Here is a 25,770-nt window from a genome sequence, read left to right on the forward strand (position 1 = left end):
GGCCTTTTCTGTGCTGTAGACCTCTACGGCAAGCCTTGAGCGGTGTCCGTATTGCTGTCTGTTCCTCTTCTAGAGGTGGTGTTACTGATATCGATGTCAGCACTAATTTTGTATACCACATGATAATGAGGTAACCATCTGAGAGCAAAATGACAGTCGACCTTTTGTATAGTTTACCCAGACCAGGTTAATTCCAACAAAATGGAGAATGTATCTTCAAAGAATGAAGACACTACTAAGAAGTAATTTTTGCTATATTTCTAACCAGATCCTCATTTAATAATGTGACTGGGATATAATTTGTTCAGTTGTGCATGGTAGAGCAACTACTATATTGATCATTCAAACGCATTATTCTAAATGGTATCAACCGTGACTCTGTGATAGCACAGTCATCTCTGAGTGGGGGCTTTATTCCCAATTCCGAGTGGGGGCTTTATTTTCAGTTCCGAGATTTGGACACAACCTAGTGGAGGCTAACACTGTTGGAGGTGCTATTTTTCCGATGAGATATTAAATTGTAGTTCTGTCTCAGGTGGACTTAAAAGCCCTAATAGCATTATTTGAAGAAGAACAGGGGAGTTCTCCCTGGTGTCCTGGCCAATATCTTGCCCTCAACCATCACCACTAAAGATTGCCTGGTCATTATCTCATTGCTGTTTGTGGGACCTTGCTGTGCACCAGTTAGCTGTGTGTTACTCTGCATTGCAACACTTGTTGCACTTCATTGATTGTGGTCCAATTTGGGACATCCTGAAGTTTTAAAAGGGTAAGTATTATAAAGGCAAGTTCCTACTTTTGAACTAAAATTGTATTGTCTGTTTGTCATTACCCAACAAATCACAACATGATTTTTTTTTTAAAATAATATTTTATTGAAAATTTTTGGTCAACCAACACAGTACATTGTGCATCCTTTACACAACATTGTAACAATACAGATAATAATGACCTTTTTTAAATTTAAACAAAAACAACAAATAAATAAATATTAAATAACAAAAAATAAAAACTAGCCCTAATTGGCAACTGCCTTGTCTCAGGCCCCCCCCCCATCCCTCTCCCCCCCCCCCCCCCCCCATCCCCCCCCCATCCCCTCTCCCCCCCCCCCCCCCCCCCCCCCCAAGTCCTGGGCCGCTGCTGCTGCCTTCTTTGTTCTCCCCTATCTATCTTTCCGCAAGATATTCGACGAACGGTTGCCACCGCCTAGTAAACCCTTGAGCCGACCCCCTTAGGACAAACTTAATCCGCTCTAACTTTATGAACCCCGCCATATCATTTATCCAGGTCTCCACCCCCGGGGGCTTGGCTTCTTTCCACATTAGCAATATTCTGCGCCGGGCTACTAGGGACGCAAAGGCCAAAACATCGGCCTCTTTCGCCTCCTGCACTCCCGGCTCTTGTGCAACCCCAAATATAGCCAACCCCCAGCTTGGTTCGACCCGGACTCCTACTACTTTCGAAAGCACCTTTGTCACCCCCATCCAAAACCCCTGTAGTGCCGGGCATGACCAAAACATATGGGTATGATTCGCTGGGCTTCTCGAGCACCTCGTACACCTATCCTCCACCCCAAAAAATTTACTGAGCCGTGTTCCAGTCATATGTGCCCTGTGTAATACCTTAAACTGAATCAGGCTTAGCCTGGCGCACGAGGACGACGAGTTTACCCTGTTTAGGTCATCTGCCCACATCCCCTCCTCAATCTCCTCCCCTAGCTCTTCTTCCCATTTCCCTTTTAGTTCGTCCATCATAGTCTCCCCTTCGTCTCTCATTTCCCTATATATATCCGACACCTTACCGTCCCCCACCCATTTCTTTGAGATGACTCTGTCCTGCACCTCTTGTGTCGGGAGCTGCGGGAATTCCCTCACCTGTTGCCTCGCAAAAGCCCTCAATTGCATGTACCTGAATGCATTCCCTTGGGGCAACCCATATTTCTCGGTCAGCGCTCCCAGACTCGCAAACTTCCCATCCACAAATAGATCTTTCAATTGCGTTATACCTGCTCTTTGCCACATTCCATATCCCCCATCCATTCCCCCCGGGGCAAACCTATGGTTGTTTCTTATCGGGGACCCCCCCAGTGCTCCGGTCTTTCCCCTATGTCGTCTCCACTGTCCCCAAATCTTCAGTGTAGCTACCACCACCGGACTCGTGGTATAGTTCCTTGGTGAGAACGGCAATGGGGCTGTCACCATAGCCTGCAGGCTGGTCCCCCTACAGGACGCCCTCTCTAATCTCTTCCACGCCGCTCCTTCCTCCTCTCCCATCCACTTACTCACCATTGAAATATTAGCGGCCCAATAATACTCACTTAGGCTCGGTAGTGCCAGCCCCCCCCTATCCCTACTACGCTGTAAGAATCCCTTCCTCACTCTCGGAGTCTTGCCGGCCCAAACAAAACCCATGATACTCTTTTCTATCCTTTTGAAAAAAGCCTTCGTGATCACCACCATCACAACATGATTTTAACCATTTTAAATGAATTGCATTTTATTGATATTCTTTTCTCAATTAGTGGGAATATCTAGAGTAAGTTGAAATTTCCATGGAATACTAACCTAATCTTTGCTCTCCTGCCTTGTTTTTAAAAAAATATATTTTATTCAAATTTTTCGGCCAAACAAAACAATAAAGGTTTTCCCTTTTTACAACAATAAAACAGTATAAATAACAGTGACCGTTTTAACAAGTAAATAAATAATATATAAACTAAATGGCAACTGCCATAACAAAAATAATAACTCTCCAGATAATAAAATCAAACAATCCAATATACATAACCAAGTACAAATATCTATACAAAAACCACCCCTGAGGGCCCCCCTCCCCCCCCCCCCCTGGGTTGCTGCTGTTACCTTCCCATTTCCTTTATCGTTCTGCGAGGTAGTCAATGAACGTTTGCCACCACCTGGTGAACCCTTGAGCCGAACCCCTTAGTGCGAACTTTATCCGTTCTAGTTTTATAAACCCTGCCATGTCATTTATCCAGGTCTCCACGCCCGGGGGTTTGGCTTCCTTCCACATAAGCAATATCCTTCGCCGGGCTACTAGGGACGCAAAGGCCAAATCATCAGCCTCTCTCGCCTACTGCACTCCCGGCTCTTCTGCAACCCCAAATATAGCCACCCCCCAGCCTGGCTCGACCCGGACCCCCACCACCTTCGAAAGCACCTTTGCCACCCCCACCCAGAACCCCTGCAGTGCCGGGCTCTCTCTCCTGCCTTGTTGATTAGTTGTGTCTTCTCTGGTCTGTGCAAGGGCTGCACGGTGGCACAGTGGTTAGCACTGCTGCCTCAGCACCGAGGACTCGGGTTCGATTCCGGCCCCGGGACACTGTCCGTGTGGAGTTCACACATTCTTCCCCTGTCTGCGTGAGTCTCACCTCCACAACGCAAAAATGTGCAGGTTAGATGGATTGGCCACGCTAAATTGCCACTTAATTGAAAAAAAAAAGAATTGGGTACTTTACATTTATTTTTTTAATTCTCTGGTCTGTGCATTGAGGAATCCATGATAGTTTGCTTCCCACAGTCAAAATTTGTATCACTGGTTGCTGTTACTACCGGCAGGAGGAGGTAATTCCAGCATGGCGGTTTTCATTTTATATATGGATATAGGCATTTATAATGAAAATATAGAAATATGGACCAAGTGGATGATTAAAAATGTGGGCTGAACTGCAGTTCAGTGTGTGTCCTTGTCCAATGAGCACCACCGACCCTCTTCACCCAAAGACTGCCCTTGGTCTTAAGAGCCGTGAGGAGATGATGCAGCTGTACAAAACTTTGGTAAGGCTACATTTGGAGTACTGTGTACAGTTCTGGTCGCCTCATTTTAGGAAGGATGTGGAAACTTTGGAAAAGGTGCAAAGAAGATTTACCAGGATGTTGCCTGGAATGGAGAGTAGGTCTTACGAGGAAAGGTTGAGGGTGCTAGGCCTTTTCTCATTAGAACGGAGAAGGATGAGGGGCGACTTGATAGAGGTTTATAAGATGATCAGGGGAATAGATAGAGTAGACAGAGACTTTTTCCCCGGGTGGAACAAACCATTACAAGGGGACATAAATTTAAGGTGGAAGATATAGGAGGGATATCAGAGGTAGGTTCTTTACCCAGAGAGTAGTGGGGGCATGGAATGCACTGCCTGTGGAAGTAGTTGAGTCGGAAACATTAGGGACCTTCAAGCAGCTATTGGATAGGTACATGGATTACGGTAAAATGATATAGTGTAGATTTATTTGTTCTTAAGGGCAGCACGGTAGCATTGTGGATAGCACAATTGCTTCACAGCTCCAGGGTCCCAGGTTCGATTCCGGCTTGGGTCACTGTCTGTGCGGAGTCTGCACACCCTCCGGGTGCTCCGGTTTCCTCCCACAGTCCAAAGATGTGCAGGGTAGGTGGATTGGCCATGATAAATTGCCCTTAGTGTCCAAATTGCCCTTGGTGTTGGGTGGAGGTGTTGAGTTTGGGTAGGGTGCTCTTTCCAAGAGCCGGTGTAGACTCAAAGGGCCGAATGGCCTCCTTCTGCACTGTAAATTCAATGATAATCTATGATTAATCTAGGACAAAGGTTCGGCACAACATCGTGGGCCGAAGGGCCTGTTCTGTGCTGTATTTTCTATGTTCTATGTTCTGTGGTCTGGACACCCCATATACAATCTACAGGAAATGAATTAGAAATCATTTAACATTTATTCTTTAATAAATTGTGCACTCTGTGATTGGAAATTGTACCTCGATGGGTTTCAATTTGAAAATGTTGTCTGCCTTTGTTTATTTATAGGTTGGGTTGTCTAAAGATGCCCAGGACCAGATGCGCAAGATGTTGTGCCAGAAAGAGTCTAATTATATCCGCCTAAAAAGGGCAAAGATGGATAAGTCCATGTTTGTGAAGATCAAGACCTTGGGAATAGGTGCGTTTGGGGAGGTGTGCCTAGCTCGGAAATTAGATACCAATGCATTGTATGCTATGAAAACACTGAGGAAGAAAGACGTGTTGCTGCGTAACCAAGTGGCTCATGTGAAAGCTGAGCGAGATATCTTGGCAGAAGCTGACAATGAATGGGTGGTTCGACTCTATTATTCATTCCAGGACCGAGACAACCTTTACTTTGTGATGGACTACATTCCAGGAGGGGACATGATGAGTCTCCTAATCAAAATGGGCATCTTTCCGGAACCTCTGGCACAATTCTACATTGCTGAACTGAACTGTGCCGTGGAAAGTGTCCACAAAATGGGCTTCATTCACAGGGATATTAAACCCGATAACATACTGATTGACCGAGATGGCCATATAAAACTGACAGACTTTGGGTTGTGTACTGGTTTTCGATGGACCCACGATTCCAAGTATTACCAAAGCAGTAAGTAATATTTATTAACACCCATAGTATGGGAACTTTACTCCAGGTAGAGAAATATTATTAGCTGCTCTGTTCAATAATTGAGACAACTGTCCTGGCAAAGTCATCGCTGGTGGAAGTGCATCAGAATGGGTCTTCTGTTGGGTTGCCTACTCATGCCTGTAAATTCAGTTTCACACCAAAGGAAATGAGAGCAATGACATGCTGCTCCCAAGGATGTCGACTGGGGCCTCAGGTAAGGGCTCAGTGATGAGAAATTAAAAGATGCCTCTGCTGCTAAGGACACTATTTTGACGATAATTGATTCCCTTGTCTTCAAGTCTCTCTATTCATAGACTCTTTAAACGTTTATGCGGCTAATATCACGGCACAATAAGATTAGGCTAGGTTGCTTCTCCCAATTAAATTGCCGCACTGAATGCACAGGTCAGAATTCAGCAGAGTATTTACATGTGATGAATTGCTTACCTCAGTATTTGCATGTGTGACCACCATGTTACGCTACCCTGGTTAGTCCATGGTCAATTCCAGCCCCACAGGTCCTGGAGTTCCAACACCAGTGAATTAAGCAATAATTTGTATGTAGTTTCTGATATCTTTGACTCCTTCAGTGACTTACAGCCACCAAATTTGTACGTGAAACACAAAAAAGCTATTTATTTGTAACATCAATAGATATAAAACATGCGATAATTATCGTAGAATATAGGCCAACTAATCTATTACTCTTTCTCCCCTCCCCCTCCACCCAGCACGCTTTATCGTCTCACCCTATACCCAAAAACACACAAGACAGACTCACAGAGAGGGAAGGGGAAGAGTAAAAATGATGGGGATTAAAATTGAAGAAAGAGAGATGAGTGTCCTTGTTGATGATGTTGAGATCGTTGTAGCCGGCTATCTTCCCAGGAAGTGCTGAAACCACCAGTGGGCTTGGATCTTCTGACTGGAACAGTCAGGCCGGATTCTCAGGCTGTAGGATCCCCTCCAGGGAGTCACTTTAACTTGTGTTATCCTGGACCTTCACACGGAAGATGCACTTCAGATCTGTTCAATTTCTCATTTGTTTCCCACTCCAGCAGACTGGCCAACAGCTTGTCCCAGATAAACAGGCTCAGAGAAGCAGCTTCCACAAGGTCTTAGAGTGATCTGGTAATCTTAACACGGAGAGGAATCCAGAAAGTTCCCACCAGCTCCCTCTTCAGGCATTAAACACTCATTAGAGGGATAGAGAGAAAAACACTGGATGCTCTGTTTACCTGGAGTGAGCCTCAGCGAGGTATTCGAGAAAGAGTTCCCCCTTTCTGGAAGAGACATTTAAAAGAGTTCTGTTCAGTTCTGAGTTCAAAATGAAAACTGAAACAAACACAGACTCACACAGCAAGTAACATTCCAGAACGATTAGCCCCAATCAGCATTGCAGGTTAGTTAAGACCCGGTAATTTAAAGTAGCTGGTTGGCTGCCAGCCAAATCAATCAAGATGAGCCATCATTCGATCAAACCAAGCAGCCCATCTTACCGGAGGTTTCCTGAGGCTAGACCAAATAGCACATCTGATAGGGGTGTCCTGTTTTTAAAGAAAAATAAAAGTGCAGTCCATCTGCAAGGCATAAATTCCAGCAACTGTCCAGGCACAAAAGTTATAAAAGCAAAGAGTAACAGAAAATAAAGAGAATACACTGGGGAAACCAGGTTTAAACAGGAGGATCCTTACAACTTGAAAGTCTATTCCATAGTTCTGAAATTTTTAAACTAAGCTGGACCCTACCGAGAAACATCTTGAAGATTATTTTTTTTTAAAATAATTTTTATTAAGGTTTTCACAGAATATCAGTAACAAAATGAAAAAGGAACCCAACAGGGTTAAGTACAAAACACAGTCCAAAAAAGCAACCCTCCATACCCACCTCCCCCCGTACATAAATAATAAATTAACACCCCGACTTAACACAAAGCAAACTTAGCAAATATATACACCCCCTCAGACCCCCCAGTGTAAATAAACAAAAACAAAGATTTTTTTTTTCCCGGGAGGCACAACATTAATTATCCCAAGGAAGAGCAAACATGCTAAGGGGAGGACGAGGCAACCATGGCTGACAAGGGAACAGCAAATGAAAAGCATACAATATGTCAAGGATTGGTGGGAAGCCAGATGATTGGGAAGTCTTTAAAAGCGAGCAGAAGACAACTAAAAAAGCAATAACGGGGGGGGGGGGGGGGGGGGGGGGGGGGGGGAGATGAAATATGAGTGGAAGCTAGCTAATAATATAAAAGAAGATTGTAAGAGGTTTTTTCCAATATATAAAAGGTAAGAGAGAATTAAGAATAGACATTGGACCACTGGAAAATGAGGCTGGAGAGGTAGGAATGGGGAACAAAGAAATGGCAGAGGAACTGAATAGGTACTTTGCATCAGTCTTTGAAGTATTTGGCATAGTTGCAGCTTTTCTGTTCTGCGCTCTGGAGGCAACTGGCATTTATGGCCAGGTGCACTGAGGTGTTTGGACTTGTCTATGTGAAGCTGGGAGTGTAAAGGGAGAAATGACCAGGATGGGATTGAATAAGGGTTTTATTGGCTACAGAAGTATCAAAAGTGGTTTAAAAAATGTGCACCAAGGTGTGTAACACCAGTGGCATACCAGAACCTCGAGAGTCAGGAGGCAGAGGTGAGTGTAGTAGCTATCACGAAGGAGAAGGTATTGGGGAATGTGAATGGTTTTAAGGTGGATAAATCACCTGGACCGAATAGACTACACTCCAGGGTTCTGAAGGAGATAGCTGAGGAGATTGTGGAGGCATTGGTGGTGATCTTTCAGGAATCACTGGAGTCAGGGAGGGTCCCAGAGGACTGGAAAATGACTAATGTAACGTCCCTGTTTAAGAAGGGAGGGAGGCAGAAGATGGGAAATTATAGGCTGGTTAGCTTGGCGTCGGTTAGATTTTAGAATCAATTATTAAGGATGAGATTACAGGGTACTTGGAAGTGCATGGTAAAATAGGGCTGAGTCAGCGCGGCTTCGTCATGTCTGACAAATCTGTTAGAATTCTTTGAGGTAACAAGGAAGGTAGGCAAAGGAAAGTAGTGGACGTGATCTATTTGGATTTCCAGAAGGCCTTTGACAAGGTGATGAGAGGCATGGATAGAGTGGATAGCCAGAGACTTTTCCCCAGGGTGGAAATGGCTGTCACGAGGGGACATACTTTTAAGGTGATTGGAGGAAGGTATAGGGGAGATGTCAGAGGTAGGTTCTTTACACAGAGTGTGGGTGTGTGGAATGCACTGCCAGCAGAGGTGGTGGAGTCAGAGTCATTAGGGACATTTAAGCGACTCTTAGACAGGCACATGGACAGCAGTAATTGAAAGGGTATAGGTTAGGTTGATCTTAGATTAGGATAAATGGTCGGCACAACATAGTGGGCTGAAGGGCATGTACTGTGCTGTACTGTTCTATGATGTGGAGATGCCGGCGTTGGACTGGGGTGAGCACAGTACGAAGTCTTACAACATCAGGTTAAAGTCCAACAGGTTTGTTTCGATGTCACTAGCTTTCGGAGCGCTGCTCCTTCCTCAGGTGAATCTCACCCTCACCTGAGGAAGGAGCAGCGCTCCGAAAGCTAGTGACGTCGAAACAAACCTGTTGGACTTTAACCTGGTGTTGTAAGACTTCGTACTGTACTGTTCTATGTTCTATGCCATACAGGAGGCTGCTAAATAAGATAAGAGTGCATGGTGTTCAGGGCAAGGTACTAGCATGGATAGTGGATTGGCTGACTGGCAGAAGGCAGAGTGTGGGGATAAAGGGGTCTTTTTCAGAATGGCAGCCGGTGACTAGTGGTGTTCCGGCAGGTCAGTGTTTGGACCACAACTATTCATGATATACATTAACAAGCTGTAAGGAGGGCAGCACGGTGGCGCAGTGGGTTAGCTCTGCAACCTCACGGCGCCGAGGACCCAGGTTCGATCCCGGCTCTGGGTCACTATAGGTGTGGAGTTTGCACATTCTCCCCGTGTTTGCGTGGGTTTCGCCCCCACAACCCAAAGATGTGCAGGCTAGGTGGATTGGCCACGCTAAATTGCCCCTTACTTGGAAAAAAAATGAATTGGATACTCTAAATGTATTTAAAAAAACAAGCTGTAAGAGGGAGCTGAGGGCATTGTTGCTAATTTGCAGATGATACAAAGATGTGTAGTGGGACAGGCAGTATCCCAGACAGAGGCTGGTCCCCGTACCAGCCTCCCCGAACAGGCGCCGGAATATGGCGACGAGGGGCTTTTCACAGTAATTTCATTTGAAGCCTACTTGTGACAATAAGCAATTTTCATTTTTCATAGTGTTGAGGAAGCGGGGAGGCTGCAGAAGGGCTTGGACAGGCTAGGAGGATGGGCAAAGAAAAGAAATGGTAGATGAAATACAATATGCAAACATTTGAGGTTATGCACTTTGGTGCACACTTTTTTAACCACTGACCACCACTTTTGATACTTCTGTAGCCAATAAAACCCTTATTCAATCCCGTCCTGGTCATTTCTCCATTTATATATCCCAGCTCCACATAGACAAGTCCAAACACCTCAGTGCACCTGGCCACAAATGTCAGTTGCCTCCAGAGAACAGAAAAGCTGTAACTGCCAAATAATTCAAAGATGGTTGCTAAACATGTGTTGTGGATGGTTACTGCCAGCCCCATGACTGATCACTAGGTGGTCCTTGTAGATTGACCAGCTCTCCTAAGAGTAGTAGAGACAAGTTTGGGAGCAAAGAGTGCTGGAGAAACAGTACAGAATGAAGACTCCTAGAACTTGCAATCTTCAGAAACACTACTTGTCTGATTCTTGATGCGTTTGCACCCAGGTGATCATCCTCGGCAGGACAGCATGGATTTCAGTAATGAATGGGGTGACCCCAAGAGCTGTAAGTGTGCAGAAAGACTAAAGCCACTGGAGCGGAGGGCAGCTCGACAACATCAACGCTGCCTGGCACATTCCTTAGTGGGCACACCAAATTACATTGCACCAGAGGTCTTGCTCCGTACAGGTATGGTTAATTACATTAATTGAAGCACACTTTGGTCTCATTCAAGAGAGGGTTTTGTTTTGCACTTATCAGTTCCTCTACCATTTGCAACGCCAAACTTGATACTTCTGTGCATATCCAAACTTGCGCCGAGTCCTGTTCATTTATCGTCCTTGTATTCATTAACTTTTATTGACTCCAGTTCGCTGATATTTCAATTTAAAAACTCCTGTTTTCAGATCCCTCCACGACCCCTCCCTATCTCTGCAACCTGCTCCCACCCTCAGATCTTTGTGCTTCTCCAATTCTGATTTTCATTGTTCCACCATTTGTGACCATACATTCACCTACCTGAGCCTTAGGTTTTGGGATTCTCCACCTCCCTCTCCTCCTTTAAGATGCTTCTTAAAGGGCGGCACGGTTGCGCAGTGGTTAGCCCTGTTGCCTCACGGCGCTGAGGACCCGTGTTCAATCCAGGCTCCGGGGTACTGTCCGTGTTGAGTTTCCACATTCTCCCCATGTCTGCGTGGGTCTCACCCCCACAACCCAAAGATGTGCAGGGTAGATGGATTGGCCACGCTAAATTGCCCCTTAATTGGAAAAATGTGAAAAACACTTCTGACCAGGCTTTTGGTCACCTGTCCTAATAACTCCTATGGATCGGTGACACAATTTTATTTAGCGCCCGAACACCAGAAGAATGGAAACGGCGCAGGAGTGGACAGGATCCCAGCGGAGATTTTCAAACTCGGAGGAGAAGAGATCACTTGTTATCTCCGACAGCTGTTGCTGAAAATCTGGGACCGAGAAAAAATTTCTGCCAACCTCAGAAATGCTGCCATCACTTCCATCTTCAAGAAAGAAGACAAAACGGACTGTGGGAACTACCACGGAATCTCCCTACTCCATCGCCAGGGAGATCACCGCCTGAATCCTCACTAACTGCCTTCTCCCAGTTTCATCCATAATATAAACTTCCTTTAAAAGATTCTTCTGGTCACATTCTCTGTCTGCATTTCATTTTCTATGTCACAGAAAGCTTCCCAACCTATAAAACAAAACCAAATTAGACCCAGGCCATTCATAGTGCTTGCAGTAGAGAAACAGGCCAATCAGCCCAAATGGTCTTTGCTGCTGTTATGCTCCATGTTGAACTTCCTCCCATTTGCATCTAATCCTAGAAACGTCCTTCTATTCTATTCCCCTATCGTGCTCATCTACGTTCCTTCCCCTTAAATGTATCTTTGTTGTTCACCTCAAGAATTCCTTGTGGTAACGAGTTCCACATTCTCACCGCTCACTAGATAAAGATATTTCTCTTGAATTGCTGATTAGATTTATTACTGACTATCATACTTGTAGGGTGCTGGAAGAGAATTTGAATTGGAACCATACTTATAGCCCCTAGTTCTGGTCTCCCAACAATGTAAATCCATGAACTGGAGCAGTCTGAAACTCTTCCAGCCCAATAAAACTCTTGAGGCTGGGGGTTAATTGAACCTTTCGAAACTTGAGACAATGTTCGACAACGTATTAAGGATTATAGAACCAAGATGGCTAGGTGGAATTAAGATGCAGATCTATTCTGTTTGCTGTGCACAACTGGTATGTTGCAATCACGTTAATATTGATGCGATTCACACAGCTGAAATGTTGCCTCTGCATGGTCTGTTTGTTCCTGCATAGCATGTTCTATATTGCAACACAGCTGCACACCCTTGCAGCGTAGAAGGAACATTGACCATGATCTGACTGAATGGTGGAACCAGCTCAAGGGGCTGAATAGCCTCCTGTTCCTATGTTCTGAAAGGTTAAGAATGCAAACCTGAACTTAAAAACCTGACATCTCTGAATACGCAAAATGGATACTGAACCTGGTTATGGGATGAATAATAGAAATCTAAACAGAACCTGTTTAGAGGGGCTAAAGCACAGTGAAATCACAATGAGTCAAATTTGGATGACACAATTCCTGTTTTGTCAAAACTCATCAATCACTACTGCCAGCAGAACAGCAAATCCCATGGAATGATGCCCATGATGAGCTGAATTTCTGTACTGATAACATTGGACTAGTGGAATTTGTCTAAGCTTGTCATATGATGGGGCCGACTAATCAGAGAGGAGTTAGATTACATGTGAGCGTTAAATCATGGAGTCCAAGTGGGCTGAAGACCCATGAAGCGTTCAATGAATTCCCACCTGTTTCCCTAACCATGCCATCATGGTCGTAAGATATTTCCGCACAAAAACACCGCAAACATGTTTGACTGCATTGACAACATGGTGGACTACGAGCACGCCGAAAGACAGCATGCTAAGCAGAAAAAATATTATTCTGTGTTTCTGGAGCTAACTCCCAATATTTTTCAATGCAAAGCTCCAGATTTTACAAGGCCAGGGCATTATAAGGTTTGAATGAATTGAATAAAGAACCTTTTCACACACTGACTGCCTTGCTGCGTTTTCGTGTGGCATTTGAATCTATTGATTTTGACATAGACCACATTTGTAGGCATATCAGATTACATAAGAGATGCATTCATGTGGGGATTAGGCCTCCTCAGCTCTCACAAAGATCCACTTAATTTGTGGGTGGATCCCCTGGGATTCCACTCATCGAGAGTTTGCCGTGTACACCATATACAAAACAACACTATATTGTTAAATAGAACAAACCTCAATCCGAAAATCAAATATGACTAAATAATAACAAATCTCTGTTGCATTATTGAATATTACCAATAACAAAACCTGGTTACAGGAATAAATAGATTCTTCATTGACACATCATGGTTTTAGGAGTATATAAAATTACAGTAATTACACCTTTGTTGTAGAAGTAAAAAGTTCCCACCTGAATAACAAAGCCAGGCTACATAAGTCAGCAATAGAAATCTGAATAATAAATCATGGTATCATTGACTTAGATGAAATATGTATATCAATTTGTACCCTGTAGGTTACACCCAGTTATGTGATTGGTGGAGTGTTGGTGTCATTCTTTATGAAATGTTAGTGGGACAGCCTCCTTTCTTGGCACAAACTCCACTGGAAACACAGATCAAGGTAATGAATTTATTGTGCATGTTCATTTATTTTCTGCACTCTTGATGCTTGCGTCTTTCCCTCTTTAGCCCATTTGGGGACAATTATTACATTTTATTAAAATAACCATGAATGGCAGTGAAATAAAGCTGTTCAGCACAGAGCAAAAATTGCTATTTGTCAGGAAAGTCTAAATATATAGTCCCCGTAGAGTTATCCTTCTGAAGAATCCCAGTTAAAGAGTTTATGGTTAAAGGGATCATCCCTTAAAGGGATCAGTCAGAAATTATATTGGCACTGGAGAGCAAGATGTAGATTAGCCTGGGTAGAAATAGTAAGGGAAAGAAGTCCCTGGTAGGAGTAATCTATAGGCCCCCTAATAATAGTAGTATAAACCAGGAAATAATTGGGGGCTTCTAAGAAATGTACAACAATAATCATGGGTGATTTTAATCTGCATATAGGCTGGATTAATCAAATTGGTAGGGATAGCTTCGAGAGAGAGTTCATAGAGTGTATTAGAGATTGTTTATTGGAACAATATGTTATCGAATCAACCAGGCAGCAGGCTGTTTTGGATTTAGTGATGGGTAATGAGATGGGATGAATTTTGTAGCAAATGATCTTCTAGGGAAGAGTGATCATTATGTGCTTGAATTTTAAATTCAGTCTGAGGGCAATTAACTTGAGTCCCACGTTAGTGTTCTGGTGTTAAACCAAGATAATTACATCAGTAAATTACATTAAAAAAGCAACATATTATCTAAATGGAGAGACACTTGAAAATGTTTTGGTGCAGAGGGATCTGGGTGTCCTCGTGCACGAATCGCAGAAAGTTAATATGCAGATGCAGCAGGTAAGAAAGAAGGCATACAGATTTGGCCCTAATGGACTGGGTAGAAAGACTAAACGGTAGGACAGATGAATAACAGTTGCAGATATTTAAGGAGATGTTCACTTCCTCCCAACTAGAATATATTCCAGATAGGAAGGAAGATTGTAAGGGGGTGGGGGAATGCATTTGTGACTAAGCAAGGAGGTTAAAGGCGACATAAAGGCAAAAACGATGGCATACCATATTGCAAAGGTCAGTGGCAGGCTGGAGGATTGAGAAACTTTTAAAGACCAACAGAGGGTTACTAACAAGGAATAAAAAGAGCAACGGTAAATTATGAAAGAAATCTAGCTCAGAATATAAAAATGGATAGCAAAAGATTCTGTAAGTATATAAAAAGGAAGAGAGTAGCTAAAGCCAGCATTGGTCCCTTTGACAATGAGGCTGAGAAGTTAATAATCGTAAACACAAATGACAGAGACATTAAATCAATAGTTGCCTTGGTTTTCACTGTGGAGGATACTAGAACCACCCTAATAGTAACAAGTAATGCTTGTTGTTGAAAAGGAGGAACTGAAAGCAATCGCCATGACTAGGGAAAAAGTACTGAGCAAACTATTTGGGATTAAAAGCAGGCAAGTCCCCAAAGACTTGATGGCCTACATCCTAGGATGGTAAAGGAAATGGCGGCAGAGATAATTATAAAATTCCCTGGACTCTGGAAAGGTTCCAGTGGATTGGAATAAGATTAATGTAACATCCCTATTCAAAAAGGGAGAAAGGAGGAGACTATAGACCAGTTAGTTTAATGTCTGTTGTTGGGAAACTGTTGGAATCCATTATTAGGTAAGTAGTAACGTGATATTTGTAAAGTCAAAATGCAATCCATCGGAGTCAGCATGGTTTTATGAAGGGTAAATCATGTTTGACTAATTTTGTGGAGTTCTTTGAAGATATAACAAGGAAAGTGGATCATGGGGGTCCTGTAGATGTAATGTATCTGGACTTCCAGAAGGTATTTGATAAGGTGCCGTACAAATGTTTAATGCACAAGGTACAATCACATGGGGTTTGGATAGAGGATTGACTAACCAACAGGAAGCAGAGAGTGGGGATAAATCGATCTTTTTCTGGTTGGCAAACTGTAATTAGTTTTGTGCCACAGGGCTTAGTCCTCAGGTCCCGACTATTTACAATCTATATTAATGACTTGGATGAAGGGATAGAATGTATAGCAGAGGACAGTAAAATAGGTGGGAAAGCAAGTTGCAATGAGGTAATAAGAAATTTACATATGAATAGGTTAGGTGAGTGGGCCAAAATTTGACAGATGGAATTTAACATAGATACGTGTGAGGTTATCCATTTTGGTCAGAGTAAAAAAAAAAGCAATGTATTATCTAAATGGAGAGAAACTTGAAAATGTTTTGGTGTCCTCGTGCACGAATCGCTGAAACTTAATATGTAGATGCAGAAAGAAGGCATACAGTATTTTGGCAATCATTGCTAATAGAATAGAGTATAAAGGTAAGGAAGTGCTGTTGCAACTGTTTAGGGCATTGGTGAGACTGCATCTAGAGTACTGCACACAGTTTTGGTCCCCTTGAGGAAGGATGTAAATGCATTAAAGGAGGATTAGAGAAGGTTTACTGGATTGTAGAGAGATTGAGCAGTTTAAGCCTATACTCACTGGAGTTTAGAAGAACGAGAGAAGATCTAATTGAGGTATATAAGATGCTGAAGGGGATTGACAGGTTAGATATTTCCGCTTGTTGGCCATCATTTTAGGCCAAGGGCAGATTTAAAACAGAAATGAGGAAGAATTAATACACCTACAGGGTTGTGAATCTATAGAATTCTCTAAGTCAGAGTCTAGTGGACACCAGGCACACATTTGAAGAGATTTTTAAATTTAAGAATTTACAAATTTAAGAAAGCTTTTGATTAGTAGCAGGATGAAGAGTTATGGGGAGCGGGCAGGACGGTGGAGATGAGGCCGAGATGAGATCAGCCATGACTGTATTGAATGTTGGAGCAGGCTCAAAGGGCTGAATTGCCCACTCCTCTTAGTTCTTATGTTCTTAGCTGTAATCTAATTGATGGTAGCACCAACAGGAGGGACTGTTTTAACATTTAAAGTGCATTTAAACACAATTCCAGATTCTTTAAAAATCCATTGATTCAGCAATAATCTCTATTGTGGAATGGTAGATTTCTGATTTATATTATTGCACATTATCATCCAGGTTATAAACTGGCAGACGACTCTTCACATCCCACCCCAGGCTAAACTTAGCCCAGAGGCCTCTGATCTCATCATCAAGCTCTGTCGAGGTCCAGAAGATAGGATTGGGAAGAATGGCACAGATGAAATAAAAGCCCATCCATTTTTCAGATTGATTGATTTCTCCAGTGACATTCGGCACCAATCTGCTCCATACATTCCTCAGATTACGCACTCGACAGATACATCTAATTTTGATCCTGTGGATCCCGACAAGTTGTGGAGCGATGGCAGTGATAGTGAAAGTGTCAATGACACACTCAATGGCTGGTACCAGAACGGGAAGCACCCCGAACACGCCTTCTATGAGTTCACATTCCGGAGGTTTTTCGATGATAACGGTTACCCCTACAGCTACCCCAAACCATTAGAGTGTGATTATCTCGGTACAGAAACATCTGAATATCAAACAGGAAGTAAGAGGGAAAACACTGCAACGGGGAAAGGGAGCCAGAATAGAGAGCTGGTTTACGTATGAAGTGAGAATCTCTACTCTTTGCCCTTGTTTAATTCCCAGGGATGGATTTTAGTCTTTACCCAATGCTTTTATGTTTAGTTTAAGAACTTACAGAAAAATATGTTTTGTAAGTATTAATTTATTTGAATGTTGTAATTTGAAGCCTCCAGCAGTTACATGTGAATTATTAGAATGCTGGTTTGAGCACCTAACATTAGAGTTGAAAATCAGTCGGATCATGTGATCAGTAGTCAATCAGCAAAGTTGTGCTGGACTTTATTCTTCATGTACACTAAGTCTTAATTATTACCGTAAATGGTCCCATGTTCTTTGAGAGTTTTTTGTAGGCAAGTGCACAGTAGGTGCCTATTTTTTTTCATTAAAATATAAAGGAGTCGTTTTACGAGGCTCCATTCCCAGCACAAGCCTTGCTTGGAGAGAGCACAAGTTGGAGGTAGGAATGTAATGGCATAGGGTCAAACCTGCACTTCCAGCCAGTGAAGCTGTATGTTGGGAGAGTGGATAGAGTTACAACAGTATCGGGCTATTACTCATGCATCTGTCTGATGAGACCTCAAACTGGGAGTGCTATTAAAGCTTTAACACTATAGGGCCCATTCTGGAACACACATTGGGAGTGGAGAATAGGTCTATAATACTACAGGGCCCATTTTATTACCCACACTGGGAGCGGAGGTAGGGCAATAACACTATATGGGTTATTTGGAGACCCACCCTGGGAGTGAGGGTAGGGTTATAACACTATTGGGACTATTCTGGGAGTGAGGGTAGGGTTATAATATTATTTGGACCATTCTGGGAGTGGGGATAGGGCTATAACATTATAGGAGCCAATTTGGGACCTGTGCTCCTGTCTATCCAAGTTGTGCCCTGGGAGCAAACATACATGTCTGAAGCCTGGAAAATGGTCTTTTACGCTGTGCCTTAAACCATCCTTGCTTAGCTTTGACCAAATATGAAGAAATCAGTTTGGTGTAATTTACATGAAAATAATTTTCTTTTAGAAGTGTGTAGAACACAGGTTATTAGGTTTCTTTTTTTCTAATTTATGCATTGAATTTATTTATAAATTATACATGTTGTATAAACATTTAATTTGACTGTAAATACCTTCATTGTCTCATTTTGCTTCCAATGACATTAAATCTAAGATCATTTTCAATGTTTGTTTTTCAATCTTTTTACAGTTTAAAAGCAAATTAACCCGTGTTATTATTATCCTTACATTTTGCACCACCACCTGAAAGTTTTCCTCCAAGCCACACACCACTCTAACTTGGAACTATATTATCGTTCAATCACGGTCACTGGGTCAAAATCCTGTATCTTTCTCCCTCACAGCAATGTGGATGTACCCAACAACATGGAATGCAGCAGTTCACCACCATCTTCTCATGGGCAGTTAAGGCTGGGAAGTAAATGCTGAACCTGCCAGCAAACTCCTAGTAATAAAAAAAGTTTTTTAAAATAGAACTGTTACGTGCTCAAGATTAACTGATTGATTTGGATTTTGTGGTAAGTTTTGACATTTACCACCGGCAAAGCTGAAAAACCTGTCCTCGTGTGGCTAAAGTTAGATTTTTAACTTCTGGCTGCAGAACAGAAAGCAGGAACTGCAGGTCCCCTGCAGCAAAGCACCTGATTACATTGTACATCGAAGATACTCCCATTGTGGTCAGTCTTCTGCTGAGAGGCAGGTGAGTATTTTACAAATCTTTTGATAACTCAAAAACTTTTTAAAGTTTATTTTTAAAACTTTAGCATAACTTATTTCATAAACCATGGCAATTTTTTGGAACTTAAACTGGAAAAATGCAATAGACAGCCTTTTTAAAGTGACAACTAAGTAAAACAGTTGTTTCAAAATCACCAGTTTTTTACTGGTGCATAGAACATCGTGTGAAAATCAGATGAGGGTGGTCGGGTGTCATAACTTTAGTCACACTCCTCAATAACATGAAGGTAAAAGCATCAGTCGGTAATAGGTTAAGCGCATCTAGAAACATTTTCTTTTCTTTTTTGTTAATAAATTTAAAGTACCCAATTTTTTTCCCCAATTAATGGGGCAATTTACCATGGCCAATCCACCTACCCTGCACACCTTTGGGTTGTGGGGGCGAAACCCACGCAGACACGGGGAAAGTGAGGCAGCAATGCTAACCACTGCGCCACGGTGCCGTCCCCGCTCTGAATTTAATGACCAATTAATATCACCTAACCTTGAACACCCCATCAACATATAAACGTCTTTGCTTCATAACCTTTTTAATCTTAAATGAAAAAAACCCAAGAACTCTACAAACCCTGATAAGTCCTTCTGTTTCTTAAGACACTGCCCCGTGGAATGGTACTGTTAGCAGCCACAGCATCTGTGATCTCTTCCACATTCAGATGCTAACTTTTGCCTCATGGCGCTGAGGACCCGGGTTCGATCTCTGCCCTGGGTCACTGTCCATGTGGAGTTTGCACATTCTCCTTGTGTCTGTGGGTCCCACTCCCACATCCCAAAGATACACGATAGGTGAATTGGCCATGCTAAATTGCCCCTTAATTGGGGGGGGAAAAAGGATTTGATATTCTAAATTTAATTTTTTTAAGTAAAATTCAGAGTGGACATGTGGAATTGTTTCCAAACCACTTAGCAAGTACATATCTATTTAGAGTAAGAAGGTTCATAATGCCAAATGTCTTTCATTGACTGGTGGGGCGGGGGGGGTGGAAGGATCTTAATGAATATGAAGAGAGGGGCCAGGCAGAAATGTGGTAATTAATGTGGAAGGGGTCGCAGAAGCTGTGGCAAATTGGTTTTTTTTGTTTAATAAATTTTTTTCCAATTGGTCAATTTAGTGTGGCCAATACACCTACCCTGCACATCTTTGGGTTATGGGGATGAGACCCACGCAGACATGGTACAATGTGCAAAGAATGGACATTGACCCCGGTCTTCAGCGCCGTCAGGCAGCATTGCTAACCACTTCACCACCGTACCGCCCCGTTTGTGTTCTTGCAATGAGCCTTTGCTGCTAATATAGAATGTCACTTATTTCACTTTGCATCTCCATTGTTCTTTGTCTCATTTCCGGCAGGAGGGAAATTGTGCTACTCTCAATGACCTAATGTTCCAGCCACCAGGTGCGCTCTTGCCACCTAATGGCTGCAGTTGGGTTTCTTCAACTGGTCCACAAGCCATGAGTCTAACAGCATCCATTTTGTTCACCCTGGCACCATCCCGTCTGCAAGTGGAGGGTCAGTTTTTCCAGCAGGGCAAATTTGTGCAACGGTGCTTCCATATCAGCTGATGAGGATGGTGCCTGATTCTTTGTTGATCGATGTATTAGGACGGTAAGACCATAAGAAATAGGAACAGGAGGAAGTCGTTTGGCCCCTCGAGCCTGCTTTGCCATTCAATAGGATCATGGCTGATCAGACATTCCTCATGCCCACTTTTCTGCGCTTTCTCTTGATTCTCTTACTGATAGAGAATTTATCTACTCAGCCTTAAATATACACAAGGACTCTTTCCCCCACACCTCTCTGTGGCAAGGAGTTCCAAAGATAGTCAGCACTCTGAAAGAAGAGATTCCTCCTCACCTCAGTCTTAAATTGGTGCCCTTTTATTCTGAGACTATACCCTCTGATCCTAGACTCTTCCATGAGGGAAACATCCTCTCAACATTTACTCTGTCAAACCCCTTATATTTCAATGAGATCACCACTCCACTTCTAAATTTCAATGAGTAGAGTCCCAACCTGTTTAACCTTTGCTCAAAAGATAATCCCTCCATACAGGGGATCATCCTAGTGAACCTTCTCTGAACTGCATCTAATGAAATAATATCTTTCCTTAAATAAGGGGACCAAAGCTGCTCACAGTACTCTAGATGTGGTCTCACCAGCACCTTGTACAGTTGCAGCAAAACGTCCCTACTCTTATACTTGAATTCCTGAAATAAGGGCTAACATTCCTTTAGTCTTCCTGATTACCTGCTGCATCTGTGTGCTAGCTTTCTGTGTTTTGTGCACAAGTACCCCCAAGACCAATTGTGTTGCAGTTTTCTTCCATTGAAATAACTTCTGTTCTCCCTTCCAAAATGAACATCTTCACATTTTCCCACTTTATCAACTTTTTACCCACTTAACCTATCTATATTGTCACGTGAGACTACCTTTAAGAAATGGATGTTTAAGCAATGTACCTTTAAGAAATGGAGCTGATCATATTACTGAAGTGATGTCAGAGGGTGGGGGGAGCTGAGCTCACTTCTGCTTTTGGTTTCAGTTTGAGGAGGCAGCTGGGAGTGTCTGTGTGTTTTGCTGAGAGCTGCAGGAAGAAAACAGCTGGTCTGTTGATGTCTGCAAATCCAAAGACTATAAATATATTGAATGTAACCTCAAGTCTGTTTTTTGACGGTTTGAAGTCTTTTGGATGTTTAAAGGAACAGTTTGAAGGATTATTTAGTGTTGTAGTCTTTTGGGGTTATCTTTGACGTAAAGGTTAACTTGAGTTCATAGAATGAACATTGTTTTGTTTTAAAAACCATTTGTCCATAATTGCTGTATCAAACCTGGAGAGTACGCAGTGTGCTTCCCACACCACAATCTATTAAAAGTTGTGGGCCGGTTGAACTCCATGAAACACTTTGGGGTTCTGTAAACCCGGATCCATAACAATTGGGGGCTTGAGGGGGATAAAAGTCTTATCTATTGGATTGGCTTAGTGAACTAAAAGACTGAGGGGTGAGCATATTGTGGATGCTTTTCAGGTGTGGTGTTTTAGTTTAAGTGAGGAGTGTGTTATGGACAATGGCTCTTTCAGAGGTTCAGAAGTTTTTGGGGGTGGAGACGGTCACGCGCAGTACCTTACGGACAGAGACTAAAAGCAGACTGTTAGATTTGGCAAAAACATTGCAGTTAACATTACCTGACAAAATGCAAAAAGATGAGGTAATTATTGCAGTGGTTAAGCATTTAAAGTTGTCAGAGATACAGTTTGATTCATTGGAAATGACAAAAATTCAGTTGCAAATTAAACGAATGGAACATGAAAAAGAATTAAAGCAGCTTGAATACGAAAGAGCGAGAGAGGAAAAAGAGAGCGAGAGGAAAAAGAAGAGAGAGAAGAAATGAGAAAAGAATAACTCTAGCAGAACAAAAAGAAAGGTGTAGCCACCTAAGTTGGCCAACTCCCGATTTAAAATGGCGAACGGCAAAGGCTGAAGGGAAATTCAACCAACACAGGCAGAAACCAGCACGTGCAGGTTTGCTGTGTATTAAAACTCTGCAAAAGCCCAGACAGCATCGATACCAGCGACCATCAGCATAATAATGTAGTAGCCATCTACATACTAATGTAGCAATCCCCGGGTGCAATTGAAACATTTGGGATAAACAAAGCAAAGCCAGACTCCTCGGCGCCAGCAGGAGCCAACACAAAAGAGGTTAACGGACACCTCAAGACCGCCCATCGATCAGGGAACCGCTCCAGTATTGGAGAAATCGAACCAAGCGATTGGGACAAAGTCCAATCACTTGGGACCAGGAACGGGGTCCGCCCGAAAGGCGGGAAGCCCCTGGGGACTATAAAGTTAAGCCCCCAAGTTCAACTCGCTCTCTTCTTCCTGCCCGGGTCACCCAGCAACGCGAACCAACCTTGACCGTGACCGGTGCAGTGACCGCCGAAAGACCGTAAGTCTTAATTCAACGCTCGCTACGAGATAGGCGCTCCTAGCTACTAATCCCAACCAACTTCGAATCCCGCAGACTCAGAACGAACGAAAGGCCATTTGTTCCCCTGACCTGGTGGGCCAGTCCGAAGTTAAGTATAGGCCTGTTAGTTATAGAAGTAACTTAGACGTAGAACTTGTGCATGAGTAGCGATTACTGTGTATAATAAATGTGTTTTGATTTGAATCTTACTAATCGGTGTATTGAGTTATTGATCATTACTTGGACTTGAACCTCGTGGCAGTATCATAAAGATACCTGGCGACTCGAGAGCAAAGGTAATAAAACAGAGCAATTGAACCAACCGAAAAGTTAGCAACAAAGGGAGATACAGATCAGGGAAAAAGATAAAGAGAGAGAGTTTGAACTTCAGAAAATGGCCATGAAACATGACAAGTCAGTTGAAATTGGCAGATGTAAAGGGAAACGTACAGTTGGATGATAGTGATGAGGATAGTGAGAAAGAGCGTCATAGTCGAAGACTTGGTGGGAATTTATTTAAATATGTTCAAGCATTGCCAAGATTTGACTAGAAGGAGATAGAAGCCTTTTTCATTTAATTTGAGAAGATGGCTAAACAAATGAAGTGGCCACAGGACATGTGGATATTACTGATTCAAACAAAGCTGGTAGGTAGGTCTAGTGAAGTGTTTGCATCACTACCAGAGGAGGTATCTGGGACGTATGAGGAGGTGAAAAAAACCATCTTAGGTGCATATGAGCTAGTGCCTGAAGCTTACAGACAAAGGTTTAGAATTTAAGGAAAGAATTTGGTCAAACATACATGGAGTTTGAAAGGCTCAGAGTAATTTTGATAGGTGGATAAGGGCTTTGAAAATAGACCAAACGTATGAAGCTTTCAGAGAAATTATACTTTTGGAGGAGTTTAAAAATTCAATTCCTGATGTAGTGCGAACTCATGTGGAAGAGCAGAGGGTTAAAACTGCGAGGTTAGCAGCAGAAATGGCAGATGATTATGAATTAGTTCATAAATCAAAGCTTGGTTTCCGACATCAGTTTCAGCCTGTGAGGGATAGAAACTGGGGATATGAGAAATACTCAAGTGTTAAAGGTAAAGGTGATCTGATGGGAGATAATAAAGAGAGTCTACCTCAGATTAAAAAAGAGATCCAGGAGGGTGGAAACGAAATGAAAAGTTTCAAATGTTTTCACTGTAATAAACTAGGCCATGTAAAGTCAGTGTTGGTACTTGAAGAAAATCACTGGGAAGGCTGATGTGGTAAAACAGGATAAGACAGTGGGGTTTGTTAAAGTGGTAAAGGAAAGCCCAAGTGAAGCTAAGGAGGTGCAAAAGATCGTATAGCCTGATCAAGAGGTGATTGATAAGAAGGTGCCAGATCTCTAAAGAATTTACTTGTGTGGGTAAAGTTTACTCCTGTGTATCAGGAGGAGCAGGTAAAGAAATCACAATTTAAAGAGATACGGGAGCTAGTCAATCTTTAATGGTAAGAGATGAGGAGTTATGTAGTTTGGGAAGAATGTTGCCAGAAAAGGTGGTAATATGTGGAATGCAGGGTGAGAGGAGTAGTGTTCCATTATATAAGGTAAGGTTGGAAAGTCCAGTGAAGAGTGGTGAAGTGGTAGTAGGAGTAATAAAGAAACTATCTTGTCCAGGAATACAGTTTATCTTGGGTAATGATATAGCTGGATTGCAGGTGGGAGTGATGTCTACTATGGTTGATAAGCGAGTGGAAAATCAGACAACTGAAGGGTTGAAGGACGAATATCCTGGGATTTTTCCGGATTGTGTAGTAACAAGGTCACAGGTTAAGACAAGAGGAGAAATCAAAGAGTGAAGATGAAGTTGAAGTGCAATTATCAGAAACGATTTTTGATCAGATGGTTGAAAAAGAACAAGAACAGGTGGAGGATGAGGCGGATATTTTTAGTTCAGGAAAATTGGCGGAGTTACAACAGTAAGATGTAGAAATAAAACGGATATATCAGAAAGCACATATGGAAGAAGAATCTGAGAGTATACCAGAGTGTTATTACCGTAAAAATGATGTCTTGATGAGAAAATGGGGACCTGTACATATGCAGGTGGTGAAAAGTGGGCAGAAGTTCATCAAGTAGTATTGCCGGTAGGGTATAGAAAGGAGGTGTTGCGAGTGGCACATGAGTGGGAGGTCATTTGGAGATAAGGAAATCTCGAGCTAAAATCCAAAAACATTTTTATTGGCCTGGACTACATAAAGATGTAGTTAAATTTTGTCAATCATGTCACACATGTCAAGTGACAGGGAAACATCAAGCAGTGATAAAACCAACGCCCTTAATACCCATTCCATCATTTGAGGAACCTTTTACAAGGGTCCGAATTGATTGTGTAGGACCGCTTCCTAAAACAAAAAGTGGGAATCAATATCTTTTGACTATAATGGATGTGTCTACTAGGTTTCCAGAGGCCATTCCAGTACGTAATATTACAGCTAAAAAGATTGTGGAGGAGTTACTTAAATTCTTTACTAGATATGGACCACCCACAGAAATTCAATCGGATCAAGGATCGAATTTTACCTCAAAGTTATTCAAAGAAGTTATGGATAGCTTAGGAATATAACTATTTAAATCAACTGAATACCATCCAGAATCGCAGGGAGCGTTAGAAAGGTGGCATCAGACATTAAAGACAATGTTGAGGGCTTATTGTCAAGATTATCCAGAGGATTGGGATAAAGGAATTCCATTCGTACTGTTTGCAATTAGGGATGCACCTAATGTGTCAACCAAATTTAGTCCTTTTGAACTAATATTTGGTCATGAGGTAAGAGGACCACTTAAATTGATTAAAGAAAAATTGGTGGGTGAGAAATCGGAAGTTACACTATTGGATTACGTGTCAAATTTCAGGGAATGATTAAATAGAGCAGGTGAATTGGTTAGACAACATTTGAAAGTTGTACAAAATGTGATGAAACGGGTAGTGGACAAGAACTCCAAAGTTTGTAGTTTTGCCAGTGGAGATAAAGTTTTAGTGTTGTTACCA

General features: G+C 42.5%; 1 protein-coding gene across 3 annotated transcripts in view; it reads left to right on the top strand.

Annotated features, from left to right (window-relative positions):
- The window catches only part of lats1 (large tumor suppressor kinase 1), a 58,432-nt gene extending 40,234 nt beyond the window's left edge, over positions 1 to 18,198 (top strand). For all 3 annotated transcript variants that reach the window (XM_072498448.1, XM_072498450.1, XM_072498449.1), the window contains exons 5-8: positions 4,790 to 5,372; positions 10,230 to 10,412; positions 13,354 to 13,460; positions 16,521 to 18,198. In XM_072498448.1, coding sequence (XP_072354549.1) covers positions 4,790 to 5,372; positions 10,230 to 10,412; positions 13,354 to 13,460; positions 16,521 to 17,036 — 1,389 coding nt within the window. In that variant the 3' untranslated portion in view covers positions 17,037 to 18,198. The remainder of the gene's footprint in view (positions 1 to 4,789; positions 5,373 to 10,229; positions 10,413 to 13,353; positions 13,461 to 16,520) is intronic.
- The last annotated feature ends 7,572 nt before the right edge of the window (positions 18,199 to 25,770 follow it).

This window comes from Scyliorhinus torazame, chromosome 4 (assembly GCF_047496885.1).
Source record: "Scyliorhinus torazame isolate Kashiwa2021f chromosome 4, sScyTor2.1, whole genome shotgun sequence".
Taxonomy (NCBI): domain Eukaryota; kingdom Metazoa; phylum Chordata; class Chondrichthyes; order Carcharhiniformes; family Scyliorhinidae; genus Scyliorhinus; species Scyliorhinus torazame.